The sequence below is a fragment of the Procambarus clarkii genome, chromosome 31 (genome assembly GCF_040958095.1).
Source record: "Procambarus clarkii isolate CNS0578487 chromosome 31, FALCON_Pclarkii_2.0, whole genome shotgun sequence".
NCBI lineage: Eukaryota > Metazoa > Arthropoda > Malacostraca > Decapoda > Cambaridae > Procambarus > Procambarus clarkii.
In genome coordinates, this window is record NC_091180.1 from 13,358,018 (window position 1) to 13,375,737 (window position 17,720).

At 42.7% G+C, this 17,720-nt stretch overlaps 1 protein-coding gene across 1 annotated transcript in view; it reads left to right on the forward strand.

The window, feature by feature from the left end:
- The window catches only part of loaf (lost and found), a gene marked incomplete in the record, with an annotated part of 419,589 nt that overhangs the window by 345,189 nt on the left and 56,680 nt on the right, over positions 1–17,720 (forward strand). The window contains 2 exon segments of the mRNA XM_069334146.1: positions 11,905–12,072; positions 16,088–16,195. Coding sequence (XP_069190247.1) covers positions 11,905–12,072; positions 16,088–16,195 — 276 coding nt within the window.

The window sequence follows — 17,720 nt, forward strand, 5'->3', positions numbered from 1 at the left end:
GGATCATAGGCTAGGTTAAGGAAAAATTGTATTATTTAATGATAGAGATATGGCGAATCTTATCATGTTTCCTAAGAACATGTGTACAAATGGAGTTCAAATCCATTTATATGAGGTTGGGTTGTGTTTGAACTGATGTTCAAACACAACCATTAAACCCATAGTTAATAGAGGTTAGGTTATTACAACCATTAAACCCATAGTTATATATATATATATATATATATATATATATATATATATATATATATATATATATATATATATATATATATATATATATATATATATATATATATATATTGGGCATTGGAAATGCATTTTTTTTTTAATTTAGATGGGATAGGGAAAGTTTAGGGGAGTATATTGGGCTTTTGGTTGTGGTATGACACGGCGAACCCCCCTGAATATAATGCATATTTTAGCTGAAAATAAAAGGGATCTCCCGCATGTAGCGGGAGAAAAGGGTTCGAGAGCCGCATAATTGGTTTGGAAACTGAACCCTACATATTGTTTAGCTATGTAAGTGACAATCTCTTGAAAGCTCGTTACGCGATTGTCACTGCTACATACACACACACACACATATATATGCACCCTAAGTGATTCAACAAGAGGCTTGCAACGGTCTCTATGCAAGGCATTTTTACGACTATGGGAAGTCTGTAGTTGCTGGTCTCACTCCACAACCGCCTAACCGGAGAGTCATGTGCATCCTTCACATACATAGTGTAAGCAAATATTTTGGTTGCTTTGCTAAGATTCCTGGCAGCGCATCATTATGAATGAAGTACATGCGTATTTCTTGGACTCCATTGATGGTGTTATCTCTGAATTCTGCGAATTTCTTTTTCGTATTCCATTATATAATGACGCAAAGTAAGCGAATAGTTAAACTTGCTCAATGAATTTGTGATAGCTTGCTAATGTAATTGTATGGGGTTTGCATAAGTTTGTTGAGAATATAATTGAATGCTAGTTTAGTTCATTTATTATGAATCACATCTTGTGGGGCGGGTAGTGGGAAGGGTTACCACGGTGGGGAAATGGACTCTGGTAATGAACCCAACAATTCATTTTTGGCTCAAGCAAGAAAAACAAACAAATAATGGGTAAACAAAATTGCCAAAATTAATTTGTGCAAGTTTGCAAATGTGATTGTAAAGTTTTTTTGCATAAGTTTGAGAATATATAATTGAATGTTAGTTTTAAATCGTTTTATTAATGCAGCCCCCCCTATTCCCATCTTGCCACGGGGGGTGGGGGGGGGAGGAGACATTTCCCGTCACGCAGGGTGCAGTCGCACCTCCACAGATCTCCAGTATCAGCTATTGATACTGGTAATGGCTCAAAAGGGGCCACCACGTAGGGGCTATTCATGCCCGTGCCACCTTTTGGGTGGCTTAATCTTCATCAATCAATCAATCCCATCTTGCGGGCTTTAGCGGAAAAGGGCTGCATAATGGGCCTCAGAGTCAGAACCTACACAATTCATTTAGCTAAAGCAAGTTTTTGCAATCTTAATGAGCTAGTTTTTTTTTTTTTTAAATCCAATGGTCATTGTCACACATCAACAATGGGGCACGAGAAAGACCGCAAGTGCAGTTTCTAAATTAAAACCAAGACTGGGATATGTGGCGAACTAGTGTCATAATTTATCTGTTTTTTCCTGCTCACTGCCGCCCATCCAGTGGGGGGGGGGGGGGGCTAAGCTGAGCAGTATTAACATCTAGAAGTCTGCTGCTTTTATTGGTTGATCCATAGATGTGTACTGGCTCCTCTTGCATCATCATCGCATTAGTAGCAGTTAATAAATTAAACAACTAGCATATGTAAAGAGCTAGTCTAACAATTTATGTTTTTTATTTTTATCAGGCCCACTGCCCTTCTATCCAGCAGACTGCAGCTGGATGGGTTACAATTAAGCCAAAAACAGTTGGTCAGGGCGAGATACGCCTCATTTTTAGAGACATTTACTGTAGCAAAAAGCTTGAACGTCGGGGACTGAACGCGGGCCTGCACGAGAGTTGTTCTTGGCACTGAAATGTTTAGAGATTAAAATCTCTATAATTAGAGGGGGCAACTAAAATACCGCATTATTTAGTGAAATTTTGCAATGTCCAATAGTTTGGACGTTGGGGAACTGGACTTGCATGCAGGTTACTCTGCATCCAGTCCAACTGAGGAAACACGTGGGAGAAAGCGAGGAAGCAAGATTTACTCCCTTGGGAAAACCTTCAAATAAAAAAAAAAAATTGTGGCCAGAGTTTTGACAACATTGGCAACTTTCTTATATAGAATGAAACTCTTAAATAATAACATATATCCCGAAGAATAAATCTTCTTCTATGAGATATATCTTTTTAGTTAGTTTTAAAAGTTTGTATTTATCTTAATAATGATGCTTTCCAAACATGGCTCATTAAAATAATTTTTGTTTATGAAATCGTGTAAGTATTTATGCAATATTTATTATAAAACAATCATAATACGCAATGGCATATCATTTTTATAGAGAGGCTTTATAAGGTAAATATAATAGCAATGCGAAACTCTTTCTATCTGACGTATTTTTTTTTTTTAAATAAATACAGTTGGGCGAAAAACATGTCTATTGCCGCGTGAGTGACTGGAGTGGGCTCTTGTAAGGCTTTGGAATTTGTTGGAGGGCGGGAATGTGCAGAGTTCTGGGGGGGCCGTGAGATAGGGATATTAGATTGACTTAAAACTTAATGCTAGTTATTTAGTCAAGAATGGAATGGAATGGAACTATCAGGAGAAAGTGCCAAGCCATTACGACCATGTAGCACTGGGAAGGAGTCAGGATAAGGATTTGGGAATAAGATGGGAGGAAGGAATGGTGGCCCAACCACTTGGATGGTCAGGGGATTGAACGCCGACCTGCATGAAGTAAGGCCGTCGCTCTACCGTCCAGCCCAAGTGGTAGGACTATTTATTCAAGAGTTGTATTATTTTTTTTTATATATTGAAGCAGATATTTTTCTCCCTGATTCTATGTATGACTAACGACCCAGTGCAGGTTTGGAAGGCTATGGCAATTAAAGCACCGTAAGATTGTGAGTGTTCAAGTCTAGGGGGAACTAAGCATTTTTTTGTGTGTGAATGTGCAAAGCCTGTGTTTATTTGTGTAAGTTAAAAATTGAGTTTTTTGTTTGTGTATAAGAGTTTAGCAATGTGTTTAAGTAAGATTGTGCAACTGTTTTAAGTTTAGGGGGGGACTAAGTATTTTGCGCGAATGTGAAAGCCCTGGGTTTATTTGTGTAAGTTGAACCAAAAAAAAAATGAGTTTGTTTTTGCGAGCGAGTTTGTTTAAGCATGTGCTATCATTAAAAACTTCCAAAGTAATGACAGTAATGCCAAAATAAATTCATCTTTTCACTTTTTGAAAGGTGGAGGTGTAACATTTTTCTGAAAACCTTTGCGCTTGATATACCACGGCACTGACATAAATGGCAACTGATGGAGTCGACTTTTAAATTTTAACACATGATTTCAAAAAGCATTTCATAGCAACAGATAGTACCAGTCGATGCGTTACATGAAGTTATTGGGCCCCCACCACAATAGCTGCAAACTATTATGTTAAAAAATTCAATTTAATACGGAATATGAACAGATTTCTAGTACATATTACATTGCTTAAACCACTTGACTACTTTCCTTTATAGTATATTTACGAGTGTCAAATTAATGTTTGGAGTGTCAAACCCAACACAATATGGCTGAGGCCCCACTATTTAAACTTCTTTTCGTATTCTATGAAATGTCAGAGGTATTGTTAATGCTTGTAACGTTTATTACAAAAGATAGACATACATTTGATGCTATTTTTCATATTAAAATCTAATTTGAGGCCCGAAAAATATATCTATAAAATCTATAAACAGGTTAGAACCATACAAAGGCAAGCATGCCTTTTTCACCAGTAATCAACTGAATGCCACAGAAAATGGAATCTTTACTTTAGCTACAGAAAACGGAGCAAAGCCAAGGGGGGATGACTGGAATAAACAGTTTCCAACCTGACTCTTCTCGCACATAAACATGTCTTTCTTGACCTCATTTCAAATTATATAGAGTACTGAAAGCTCATTTTCCATAGCAAATATACTAAGGAACTCATTTTACGACTAGAACGCAAACTAGGACCCCTCATTCAGATTCAAAACACGAGAATTATTGACTGAACATTTCCCCACTATCAAGCACACAGGACTCTTTAAAGCTATCTTAACTTCTTTAAAACCCTAATATGACCCATCTCACATGCAGATCCTGTTCTATGACTCGCCCTTCATGTCAATGTACCCCACAGTATCATGCAAATTCAAGATAAGGCTTACTACACCTATATATCCAACTTGGTCTTTGTAAGGAATCTTGACCCCCCTTCTATGCTTGACCCCACTGGGGTAATCATAGGTCGAGGGTCCTTATTGCCGACGTCATGTCACGTGACACCCCCGCGACAAATAAGGAAAATTTCACCTGATTGGCCCATGACCCCGAGACAGAAAGAGAATTTTTCTACTCGGCTCCTGATTGGTCAAAAAATCGCGCCCCGTTCTCACTGCTCACCTCTGACCATTACAGAAAATGGAGCTGTGCCCAAGGGCTCCCTGTACTATTCAGTCATAGCCTCATTAAAGTACTCCAAAATCTTCTATATTCGCTTTCAACTGTGTTTCTTGGTTTGAATCTATTGAACATTCACCCTCTGATCCATTCAAAAGTAAGGGCCCCCAAATTGATACCGTAGTACTCTCGTAACACCCCCGGGCCAAATCGTGAATTTTTGCTCATGCCATTAAAATACTCCAAAAACGTTTATAATGCCTTTCACCAGTGTATTTTTTGGTTTTCATCTATTGAACATTCATCCTCGGTACTTCCCATAAGTAGGGGACCCCCTTCTTGATGCCTTAGACTCATCTTAAAAGCACAAGAAAAAACAGGTTAGGATAGGGCACCAGTTCCTCAGGTACACCCTGGGTGGTGGGCCCTGGGTACCCCTGGGGGGAATGGACCACCCCACCCACCCAGCCAGCCAGCCAGGTGCGCGCCAGCGCGTCCTGACCCAACTGCTTGAAAAAGATTTTCACGATCTGGCCCCCGGGAGTCGAGTCGGCATGGAAGTGCCCAACCGTTTCTGAAAATCAATTCCCCATGTGTCTCCTTTTACACTATTGTGCTAGGCTATCTAGGAATTTAAGATTACCTATGATGACTTGCATAAATTTTAAACCTTCCTTGGTTAGAATTTCTACATCACGGTGAGGATCTTTAGGCAATTCTTTAAGTATGATTTCAAGATCATAGGATGCATTATGGGAAAATGTGGTCAAGTATCTACGAGCATTTTTACATTTCAAATTGCAACAAGCACAATAAGCACCTAAGTAAATATTTTCTTGTATAGTATGATTATGATGCCTATGTTTATCTTTCCTATTCTTGAAATTTTGATGACACAACTGACACGTATTTTGTCTTTGAAACATTCTTTCCTCCTCTCTAGACAAGTTCTTAGGGAAGTTGGGGAACTGAGCATAAATAGCTTTCCATGAGGCTTTTAGCGTGGGAATAAAATGATTAACAGCGTCTGGACCTACGTATGAATACGTTTCTACGACATTTAATTCTCTGTCTAAAATTATGTAAGCATAAGCAATTGGTTTATGCTTACATTCTACCATACCGCGCGGATTTTGACGACCTAAAAGACATTCGAAGTCATAATAGGCAGTGTGAGTCGGACAATATGTCCTACCGTAATTTTTAAATATTATTTTCTCATTAGGATTATAGAACGAAAATACTTGGGATACAGAGCATGACTCTTCGTGAGCCTGAATCTCATCTGGGGGAGCGTGCAATAAGCAAATATGACAGAATTTATGAGTGTTAGGAATTCTATACCGATTATTGTTAATATTCCTTGAAAATTTATGGAAATCTTTTATAAGGCAGAGATGCTTGCCTTCTAATAATAACAAAGGGACTTTATCGGCATACTTTTCTTGACTTTTCCTAGCTAAACTAAGATAGTATCTGTTACTTTCATGAGTTACTGTATAAATATAAATAGAAATTCTGTTACGTTTCTCTATTTTCTTAAGATTGTCAAATGATACTGGGAATCTGATTTCATCGGCCCATACTATGAATCTCCTACACCATTGAATGCTTTTGTGATGATGAGTAACGTTTTTAAATGTCCCTCCACGCGCTACGCTTTTATAGGCGGCTAAGCATTGCAACAAACATTCGTCTCCTTCATTATGAGGGTTAAATACTGAATCTCTACCCCCTTAATTTAGTAGAATAAGGTACGTAAGATCCGAGCTGCATTGGGTGACGAATATAAGAGAAATTAATGGCGAAGCCTGACATGGAATGAATTCTTACACTTGAGGATTGGACATTTTTAAGGCAATCGTCAATTTTAGCGGACATTTCGTCAACCCAAGAATTTACGAGCACTTCTACTTCTTCCTGGGTAACAGTCTGGGTTTCGCCCCTAATTGAAAAGACTTTGTCTAATATTTTATATTGATTGTCGGCGTGATTAAGTTTTTGCAAAATTAAGCTTATGTCCGGGTAAATATGAAATGAGGGAGGGAATTCTTCCTGTATTTCTCTGAACTGATTGTCTATGTATTTTATAAAAAATTCCCTATGTGTTTATATACGTAATTGAGCCTGCGTCTAAATGACCGGGAATGGAGAATGAATGTCTCGAGAAAGCACCTTCAAAATGGTTAATAACTTCTAAGACCTGAGGAACAACTTGAATTACATTATCTACCTCAGGGGAATCTGGAGCATTGACTTCTTCTTCATCGGATATGTCACGAACATGGGGTTGATTGTCTTCTTCATCTGAGGGTGCCTGCAGGTTACCGTCTGGGGCATCTTCTTCTAGGTCCTGAGAAAGCCGGGGTTGACTGCATACAGGTGTGCTCCACTCAGAGGGTTGGGTTGAATCCAGGGGCGATTCTGTAATACAATATTAGCAATGAATAAACAATAAGAGGAAAACTGCATTTGAAACTTTAAGAGGAAAACAATGTCTGTAACTTTAAGAGGAAAACTGAATTTGAAAAATTAAGAGGAAACCTGAATTACAGATAAATAATAATACTTACGAGCTGGGTTGTTGATTTCACCAAGTACGAAATTCTCTTGATCGCGAATTGGAACTCCTGTAATGGAAACATTTTCTGTATGAGTACATATTACTTGTTATACACCTGTTAAAATATACAATTGTTAACTTTTTAAATTATGAACAAATATGGTGAAAACGAATGGTTATTTATGATGCGACGGCGTTTGGGTGGCGGTTCAATGACGTTTCTGGCTTCTGTAGGAGGTTCCTGGTTAAAGGACCAACGACAGTACGGGCAGGACGTAGAACCATGAATTAAAATGAGAATATTTTATATAAATTGGATGTCTGTATGTACGTGTGTTTCAGATATATATCTTTAAAAAGTTTATTGAATTTTACGAGAAATGCGGAACTTACGATTTGCACAATAGAGTTATCCACAGCTAGCACAGGTTACGTCAAAATGTCCCGGTGGTGTAGGTCCATTACATTGTACGCAGAACAGTCAACATTCTTGAAGAGCGTTGATGGACATCTCAGGTAAGCATGTTATGCAGTGCGTTTTGCATAAATGCTCGATTTCGTTATTGAGAGGCGACAGGCACAGGGGACACACTGTCATGATGATGGGAGATGCGAGCAGCCTGGGGGACCTTGCATACAGGTTGATGAATGAATGTTGACTGAGAGCACATGCCTCTTAGACATAGGCCTTAAGCGATCTGAGGGGGCCCCTGAACGAGCGTAACAACTTTAGTGTGCTCCTGAGTGAGCGTTTTGGCTGTTTTTATTATTAGCGAGATTGTTTTGGCGAATACTGCGATTAAAACTTGTTTATAACTTGTGTAAACTAACTTTAGAGGACTAAATAAAAATATAAATAGATAAATAAATTTTATTAACGCCTAATGAATATATATATATATATATATATATATATATATATATATATATATATATATATATATATATATATATATATATAATATATATATATATATATATATATATATATATATATATATATATATATATATATATATATATATATATATATATATATATATGTCGTACCTAGTAGCCAGAACGCACTTCTCAGCCTACTATGCAAGGCCCGATTTGAATAATAAGCCAAGTTTTCCTGAATTAATATATTTTCTCTATTTTTTTTCTTATGAAATGATAAAGCTACCCATTTCATTATGTATGAGGTCAATTTTTTTTATTGGAGTTAAAATTAACGTAGATATATGACCGAACCTAACCAACCCTACCTAACCTAACCTAACCTATCTTTATAGGTTAGGTAGCCGAAAAAGTTAGGTTAGGATAAGTTAGGTAGGTTAGGTAGTCGAAAAAACATTAATTCATGAAAACTCGGCTTATTAGGCAAATCGGGCCTTGCATAGTAGGCTGAGAAGTGCGTTCTGGCTAATAGATACGACATATATATATGCAAACAAGCCTGAATGGTCCCCAGTACTATATATATATATATATATATATATATATATATATATATATATATATATATATATATATATATATATATACTAAATATATATATATATATATATATATATATATATATATATATATATATATATATATATATATATATATTATGATGGTGAATGCAGGCAATGACTGCCGGATGGCGGACAGGTAGTCAGGTGTTGAAGGTCTCGGGGCAGGTAGCCGGCGGAAGCTTAGGTAGCCTTGGGGCAACTTAAGTATTGAAGGTTAAATTGAGACGCCTCGGTTGATTTGTGTAAAACTGACTCGTTTAATGTAAAGGAGCAAACATTATGATGTCTAAAATACCTGTACGGAATTATGAATGAACAATATGAAGAAGGAAAGGGGGTAAGGTAACAGGTAGAGAGGAGGGGAGGTACGGTCCAGATATTATGGAGACAGTAAGATAAGATTACGGAGGTGACTTGGTAAGATTACGGAGATGACGCTTGTTTGGTGAGGCAGGGATGGCGGTGGCGTCTCTCTGGCTGGAGTGAGGTTGAAACAGGTGACGCAGAAGGCTGGGAGGGAGGGGGGTGTGAGGTCGGAAGGGGAGTGGGGGGGAGGGAAATGCTACATGCAGGCGATGAGTCACAATAACGTGGCTGAAGTATGTTGACCAGACCACACACTAGAAATTGAAGGGACGACGACGTTTCGGTTGAGAATGGTCCAGGACGGACCGAAACGTCGTCGTCCCTTCAATTTCTAGTGTGTGGTCTGGTCAACATCGAAATGCTACAGTTTTAGTTATGTAGACATACTCGTTACTAAGTAAGAATTCTACTTAAAAGAATACAGTCTAAATATCTGTTTATTCTCGGTATGAAGTCTGATATATTGGAATTTCTCCTATAAGATCTCTTAACAAACTTCTATGAACATATTTTCCTCATAAGAACTCTTAACAAACTTCTAAAATCTCAGAAATTATTTTTCTCATAAGAATTCCTTAATTCCAAATCGGCCCCTTTCTTAAAAAGTTCGGTGAATACGGTGTGACATATCGGCCTCTTTTCCCAGAAAAAAAGGGAGCCGCTGAGTGGTGATCTCTACTACTCAGGATCCCCGTAGACCCCACCAGAGAACACTGAATGAACATCAGGGGTCCAGGGGCTCCGTAGACACCACCAGGGAACACTGTATGAACATCAGAGGTCCAGGGGCCCCGTAGACACCACCAGGGAACACTTTATGAACATCAGGGGTGCAGGGCCCCCGTAGACACCACCAGGGAACACTGTATGAACATCAGGGGTGCAGGGTCCCCCATAGACACCACCAGAGAACGCTGTATGAACACCAGGGGTCCAGGGACTCCCGTAGACACCACCAGGAAACACTGTATGAACATCAGGGGTGTAGGGCCCCCTTAGACACCACCAGAGAACACTGTATGAACATCAGAGGTCCAGGGGCCCCGTAGACACCACCAAGAAACACTGTATGAACATCAGGGGTGCAGGGGCCCCCTTAGACACCACCAGGGAACACGGTATGAACATCAGGGGTGCAGGGGCCCCGTAGACACCATCAAGGAACACTGTATGAACATCAGGGGTGCAGGGGCCCCCTTAGACACCACCAAGGAACACTGTATGAACATCAGGGGTGCAGGGGCCCCCTTAGACACCACCAGGGAACACTTTATGAACATCAGGGGTGCAGGGGCCCCGTAGACACCACCAAGGAACACTGTATGAACATCAGGGGTGCAGGGGCCCCCTTAGACACCACCAAGGAACACTGTATGAACATCAGGGGTGCAGGGGCCCCCTTAGACACCACCAAGGAACACTGTATGAACATCAGGGGTGCAGGGCCCCCGTAGACACCACCAGAGAACTCTGTATGAATATCAGGGGTCCAGGGGCACCCCTTAGACACGACCAGAGAACACTGTATGAACACCAAGGGGTCCAGGGGCCCCTGTAAACACCACCAGAGAACACTGCATGAACATCAGGGGTCCAGGGCCCCCCGTAGACACCGCCAGAGAACACTGTGTGAACATCAGGGGTCCGCTGCCCCCGTAGACACCACCAGAGAACACTGTATGAACATCAGGGCTCCAGGGCCCCCGTAGACACCACCAGAGAACACTGTATGAACATCAGGGGTCCAGGGGTTCCCGTAGAAACCACCGGAGAACACTGCATGAACATCAGGGGTCCAGGGCCCCCCGTAGACACCGCCAGAGAACACTGTGTGAACATCAGGGGTCCAGGGCCCCCCGTAGACACCACCAGAGAACACTGTATGAACATCCAGGGGCCCACGTAGACCCCACCAGAGAACACTGTGTGAACACCATGGTCCCCGTAGACCCCATCAAAGAACACTGTAGGAACACCAGGGGGTCCAGGGCCCGCATAGACACTACCAGAGAACACTATATTAACTCCAGGACCCCCCCCCCCGTAGACCCCACCAGAGAACGCTATATGAACCCCAGGGCCCTCGTAGACCCTGCCTGAGAACACTGTATGAACATCAGGGGCCATATTATCAACCCTTCGTAACCGTTTTTTTTAAACTGTATGATCCTACTCCAGTTCCGAGGACCTGACCTTCGTGGAAATATAGTGTAATGTTTAAGGTAAATAAAAATAATAGCACTGAAAATAACTCGTTATTATTACCCATCACTAATAATATGTACAAGTGTCTATGTGAGGTCGTCCAGAGCAGCGTCACTAGCCCTCACGCTAGCCTGCTTCACAGATGACGGACACTATATGTCCCTGGTGAGGTCTTCAACGCGCCACTAGCCCTTACTCTAGCAGCAGTAATGGAGAAGCCTTCAAGCGCTCCCCCTCCGTAGTGCACTCGCTGGTACGCTCAATCAGCAAAGTCCACAGAGCTCAACTAGTTCCTCTGGCTAGCACCTTCAGGAGTGAAGTCCACAGCGCTCAACAATAGCCTAAGCTGCTGTATCTCTTTGAGATGTATTGATCTTGTCTCAATACTTGAGCTTGAACTTGAACCAGGCTCCAGTCCCTAACCGTAGCCTCTGTTCACCCAGCAGTGCTTGAGGACCTGGTTGTTAAATGATTTGGCAGGTCGTATCGCGGAAAATTAGGATTAAGGACTTGCCCTAAATGCTGTGCTTGCTAGTGGCTGTACAAGAATGTACATTAATATAAAAGGTGTGTATTCAACCAAGTACAAAATGCCAGCGGGTTATTCAATTATGTCTCCGCCTGTGAAATAACCCCCCCCCCCCTAACAACCTTCCACCCCATCAACAGCGGTGGCACTGTGGGAGGTGCTGGGCATGTCTGGGGCCCTCCTGGTGACCATCGTGGCCTCGGTAGCCTTCCTGTGCTGCGCCTGCGGAGTGGCCGTGGTGGTCTGCGTCTACAGGAGGAACAGGTCCTTGCAGAGACCTCCGCCACAGACCCAACCAGCATACCCGAGTGAGTAGTGGAGACTGGTGCAGAGTAGTGATTACACGGGTTTTGCAGTAACATGGGGTAGAGATTACACAGGGGGGGGGGGTAGCAGCAACGTGGGGGGGGGGGGGGTAGCAATAACATAGGGTAGGGATTACATGGGGGGTAGCAGTAACATGGGGTAGAGATTACACGGAGGGTAGCAGTAACATGGGGTAGATATTACATGGGGGGGGGGGGTAGCAGTAACATGGGGTAGAGATTACATAGGTGGAAGCAGCAGCATGGGGTAGAGATTACACAGGGGGGGTAGCAACAACATGGGGTAGAGATTGTAGGGGGAATATCTTGAGGTTATCTTGAGATGATTTCGGGGCTTAGTGTCACCGCGGCCCGATCCTTGACAAGGCCTCCACTCCCAGAAAGCAGCCCGTAGCAGCTGTCTAACTCCCAGATACCTATTTACTTCTAGGTAACAGGGGAATCAGGGTGAAATTAAAATTTTCCCCTTTTGTCTCTGCCTCCGTCAGCGATCGAACCCGGAACCTCAGTAACATGGGGTACAGATTACATGGGGATGGGGGTAGCAGTAAAAGGGTGTAAAGATTACATGGGGGTAGTACTAATAGAGGTAGAGATTACACAGGAGGTAGCAGTAACATGAGGTAGAGATTCCACTGGGATAGTGCTAATAGGGGGTAAAGATTACACAGGAGGTAGCAGTAACATGAGGTAGAGATTCCACTGGGATAGTACTAATAGGGGGTAAAGATTGCACAGGAGGTAGCAGTAACATGAGGTAGAGATTCCACTGGGATAGTGCTAATAGGGGGTAAAGATTGCACAGGAGTAGCAGTAACATGAGGTAGAGATTCCACTGGGATAGTACTAATAGGGGGTAAAGATTACACAGGAGTAGCAGTAACATGAGGTAGAGATTCCACTGGGATAGTACTAATAGGGGGTAAAGATTGCACAGGAGGTAGCAGTAACATGAGGTAAAGATTCCACTGGGATAGTGCTAATAGGGGGTAAAGATTGCACAGGAGTAGCAGTAACATGAGGTAGAGATTCCACTGGGATAGTGCTAATTGGGGGGTAAAGATTGCACAGGAGTAGCAGTAACATGAGGTAGAGATTCCACTGGGATAGTGCTAATAGGGGGTAAAGATTACACAGGAGTAGCAGTAACGTGAGGCAGAGATTAGACGGGACATAGCAATAACATGTTGTAGAGATTACTAGGTGGGGGGGTGATATTACTAACATGGTAGAGGTTTCATGGAGGTAGCACTAACGTGGGGGGTAGAGATTAGACAGGCGGGTGGGGGTAACCAATAACTTGTGTTAGAGATTACATGGGGGGAGAGATTACACAGGGTAGCAATATTATGGGGTAGATATAATTTCGAGGTAGCAATATCATGGGGTATAAATTGCAAAAGTGTAGCAATGTCATGGAGTAGAGTTTACACGGGGGCAGCAATATCATGGGTTATAGATTTCATGGAGTAGTAATATCATTGAGTAGAGATTAAATGGAGAGTAATATCATGGGGTAGAGACAGAACTGCAGGTAGCAATAACATGGGAGTAGTAATATTATTGCGTAGAGATAACAGGTGCTTATATGGAGTACAAGTAACACCATAGGGGGGGGGGGGGCGGGGTAGTGTTAACATGGAGGCACTAGTAACACCATGGGGGTAATGTTAACATGTGGGTACTAGTAACACCGTGGGGGTAGTGTTAACACGTAGGTACGAGTAACACCATGGGGGGATACTGTTAACATGGAGTACCAGTAACACCATGGGGGGTAGTGTTAACATGGGGTACTAGTAACACCATGGGGGTAGTGTTAACAGTGGGTACCAGTAACACCATTTCGGTAGTGTTAACATGGGGTACTAGTAACACCATGGGGGGTAGTGTTAACATGGTGGTACTAGTAACACCATGGGGGGTAGTGTTAACATGGGGTACTAGTAACACCATGGGGGGTAGTGTTAACATGGTGGTACTAGTAACACTGTGGGGGTAGTGTTAACACGTAGGTACGAGTAACACCATGGGGGGATACTGTTAACATGGAGTACCAGTAACACCATGGGGGTAGTGTTAACATGGGGTACTAGTAATACCATGGGGGTAGTGTTAACATGGGGTACTAGTAACACCATGGGGGTAGTGTTAACATGTGGGTACTAGTAACACCATGCGGGGTAGTGTTAACATGGGGTACTAGTAACACCGTGGGGGTAGTGTTAACATGTGGGTACTAGTAACACCATGCGGGGTAGTGTTAACATGGGGTACTAGTAACACCATGGGGGGTAGTGTTAACATGGGGGTACGAGTAACACTATGGGGGGTAGTGTTAACATGGGGGTACTAGTAACACCGTGGGGGTAGTGTTAACATGGGAGTAGCAGTAACACCACGGAGGTAGTGTTATCAGGGAATACAAGTAACACCATGGTGGATACTGTTAACATGGGGGGTACAAATAACACCATGGAGGGTAGTGTTTACATGGGGTATCAGTAACACCATGAGGGGTACTGTTAACATGGGGGGTACCAGTAACACCATGGGAGGTAGTGTTAACATGGGGTACCAGTAACACCATGGGGGGAAGTGTTAACATGAAGTTACCAGTAACACCATGGGGGTAGTGTTAACTTGTGGGTACCAGTAACACCATGGGGGCACTGTTAACATGGGGGTACCAGTAACACCATGAGGGGGTAGTGTTAACATGGGGGTACCAGTACACCATTGGGGTAGTGCTACATGGGGTACCAGTAACACCATGGAGGGTAGTGTTAACATGGGGGTACTAGTAACACCAAGCGTGGTAGTGTTAACATGACGTACTAGTAACATCATGGGGGGTAGTGTTAACAAGGGGGGACTAGTAACACCATGGAGGGAAGTTTTAACATTTGGGAACGAGTAACACCAATGGGGAGTAGTGTTAACATGGAGTATTAGTAACACCATGGGGGAAGTGGTAACATGAGGTACTAGTAACACCAGGGGGGTACTGTTATCATGGGGGTACCAGTAACACCATGGGGGGTAGTGTTAACATGGGGGTACTAGTAACACCATGGGGAAAGTGTTAACATGGGGGTACTAGTAACACCAGGGGGGTACTGTTAACATGGGGTACCAGTAACACCATGGGGGGGTAGTGTTAACATGGGGGTACCAGTAACACCATGGGGGTAGTGTTAACATGGGGTACCAGTAACACCATGGGGGTAGTGTTAACATGGGGAACTAATAACACCATGGGGGTAGTGTTAACATGGGGGAACTAGTAACCCCATGCGGGTAGTGTTAATATTGAGGTACTAGTAACACCATGGGGGTAGTGTTAACTTGGGGGTACCAGTAACACCATGGGGGGTTAGTGTTAATATTGAGATACTGGTAACACCATGGGGGGGTAGTGTTAACATGGGGGTACTAGTAACACCATGGGGGGTAGTGTTAACATGGGGATACTAGTAACACCATGGATGGTAGTGTTAACATGGGGTACTAGTAACACCATGGGGGGTAGTGTTAACATGGGGATACTAGTAACACCATGGATGGTAGTGTTAACATGGGATACTAGTAACACCATGGATGGTAGTGTTAACATGGGGATACTAGTAACACCATGGGGGTAGTGTTACCATGGGGTACTAGTAACACCATGGGGGTAGTGTTACCATGGGGAACTAGAAACACCATGGGGGTAGTGTTACCATGGGGAACTAGTAACACCATGGGGGGTAGTGTTACCATGGGGTACTAGTAACACCATGGATGGTAGTGTTACCATGGGGTACTAGTTACACCATGGGGGTAGTGTTAACATTGAGGTACTAGTAACACCATGGGGGGTAGTGTTACCATGGGGAACTAGTAACACCATGGGGGTAGTGTTACCATGGGGTACTAGTAACGCCATGGGGGTAGTGTTAACATGGGGGGACTATAACAAAATGATCACACCAGTACAGAGTTCTCCGTCTTGCAGTGGAGGCCGGCGGACGGTTCGGTACCAACGGGACCTTCGGTACCCTGCTGGTGGAGAAGCCGCCGCCGTACCCTGGGGCACCACAGCATACCTCTGTCCTCCCTCCAGGTGGGTACCCACACACACACCAGCTCGTCCTCTCCAGGTGTCATAACGTCGCAAAAATGATGTACTTGAATGCCCGTCTGAAAGAGTTGTTTGCGAGCCGCTGAGGATTATTTTTGGCATGAAAATAGTGTTATTATGGAGGACAGGTGAGAAAGATGGATAATGAGAGAGATTGTGTGAGAATTATGATTCTTGTTCTCTGTCTTGCTGTCTATTTCTTTGCCTCAATATCTATTTAATTGTATGTCTACATATATGGGTGTGTTATTAAATAGGAGCGAGAGGGTTATATTCTAGCAAGAATCTTCTTTATTCCTTATGTTTACCTTTATTGAGAATGAAGTTGAAAAAATTAACTCTCGAAACTACTTTTTAAAATGCTGAGCTTAAAAATTTGCTCAATGCTAAACTCATATATGCAAAACACAGTATACAGAAGCTTGTTCAGCGAGTTCAACATCTGGTGTTTGGATAATGGCACTATAGCTGGCACTCTAGATCACCTCTTGGAGGGCATCAGAAAAATAAAGAAGCAAGAAGTAAGCCTGGGTCTCTTCCTGAACCCTTCCAAGTGTGAAGTAGTCTCCTCCAACCCAGACATCATAGCTAGAATAAGATCTGGCTTGCCTGGATCCCATGTCATTAGGGCTGAGAACAGCACTCTCCTTGGAGCCTCCCTTGGGTCAAACGCCATTCAGGAGTTCTTCGATAAGATAATCAGACCTCAGGAAGATGGACGACAGGATAGGTGACATTGATGCCCACTTTTTATCTCCTCACTGAATGCCTATCCTTTCCGAGGCTAACCTAATTTCTGCAGTGCGCCCCATCCTACGACAGCTCTAAGCTTGAAGAGTATGACCTGTTATTGAAGACCATGTTAGATAAAGTTGTCAACCTATTCCTCAATGACTGTCAGTGGAAACAAGTCACACTTCCTGTCAGGCTCGGCGGCCTTGGTGTACGCACTGCCACCCAAACTGCTGTCCCAGCCTTCCTGTCTTCCTCCTCAGCATCAGATGACCTGGTTAAGGAAATTCTACCTGAAACCTGTGGGACGTAGCAGGGGATACATAACCCCACACTATACGGAATTCGACACAAAATGGGGTACCATGGCAGACCCAACACTTAGACCATTTATGCCGAAAGCTAAGAAACAATCCTGCTGGGACAGCCCCATTGTAGACAAAGAAGCCATAGCTTTGCTGGAGGCAGTAACAACCCCCAGTGATCGTGCACGCCTCACAGCTGTGCAGGCTCCCCATGCAGGGGACTTCCTTTTGGCAGCCCCTTTGTCTGCGACAGGCACACATCTTGAATGACAGCAGCATAACGTGTTTGCGCATTCTCCTCAAATAGCTCCATCAAGGAACATATAATCGCCAAACACAACAAGACGATCACCAGGAATATTTTCATGAGCAACAATATATATATATATATATATATATATATATATATATATATATATATATATATATATATATATATATATATATATATATATGCGAACAAGCCTGAA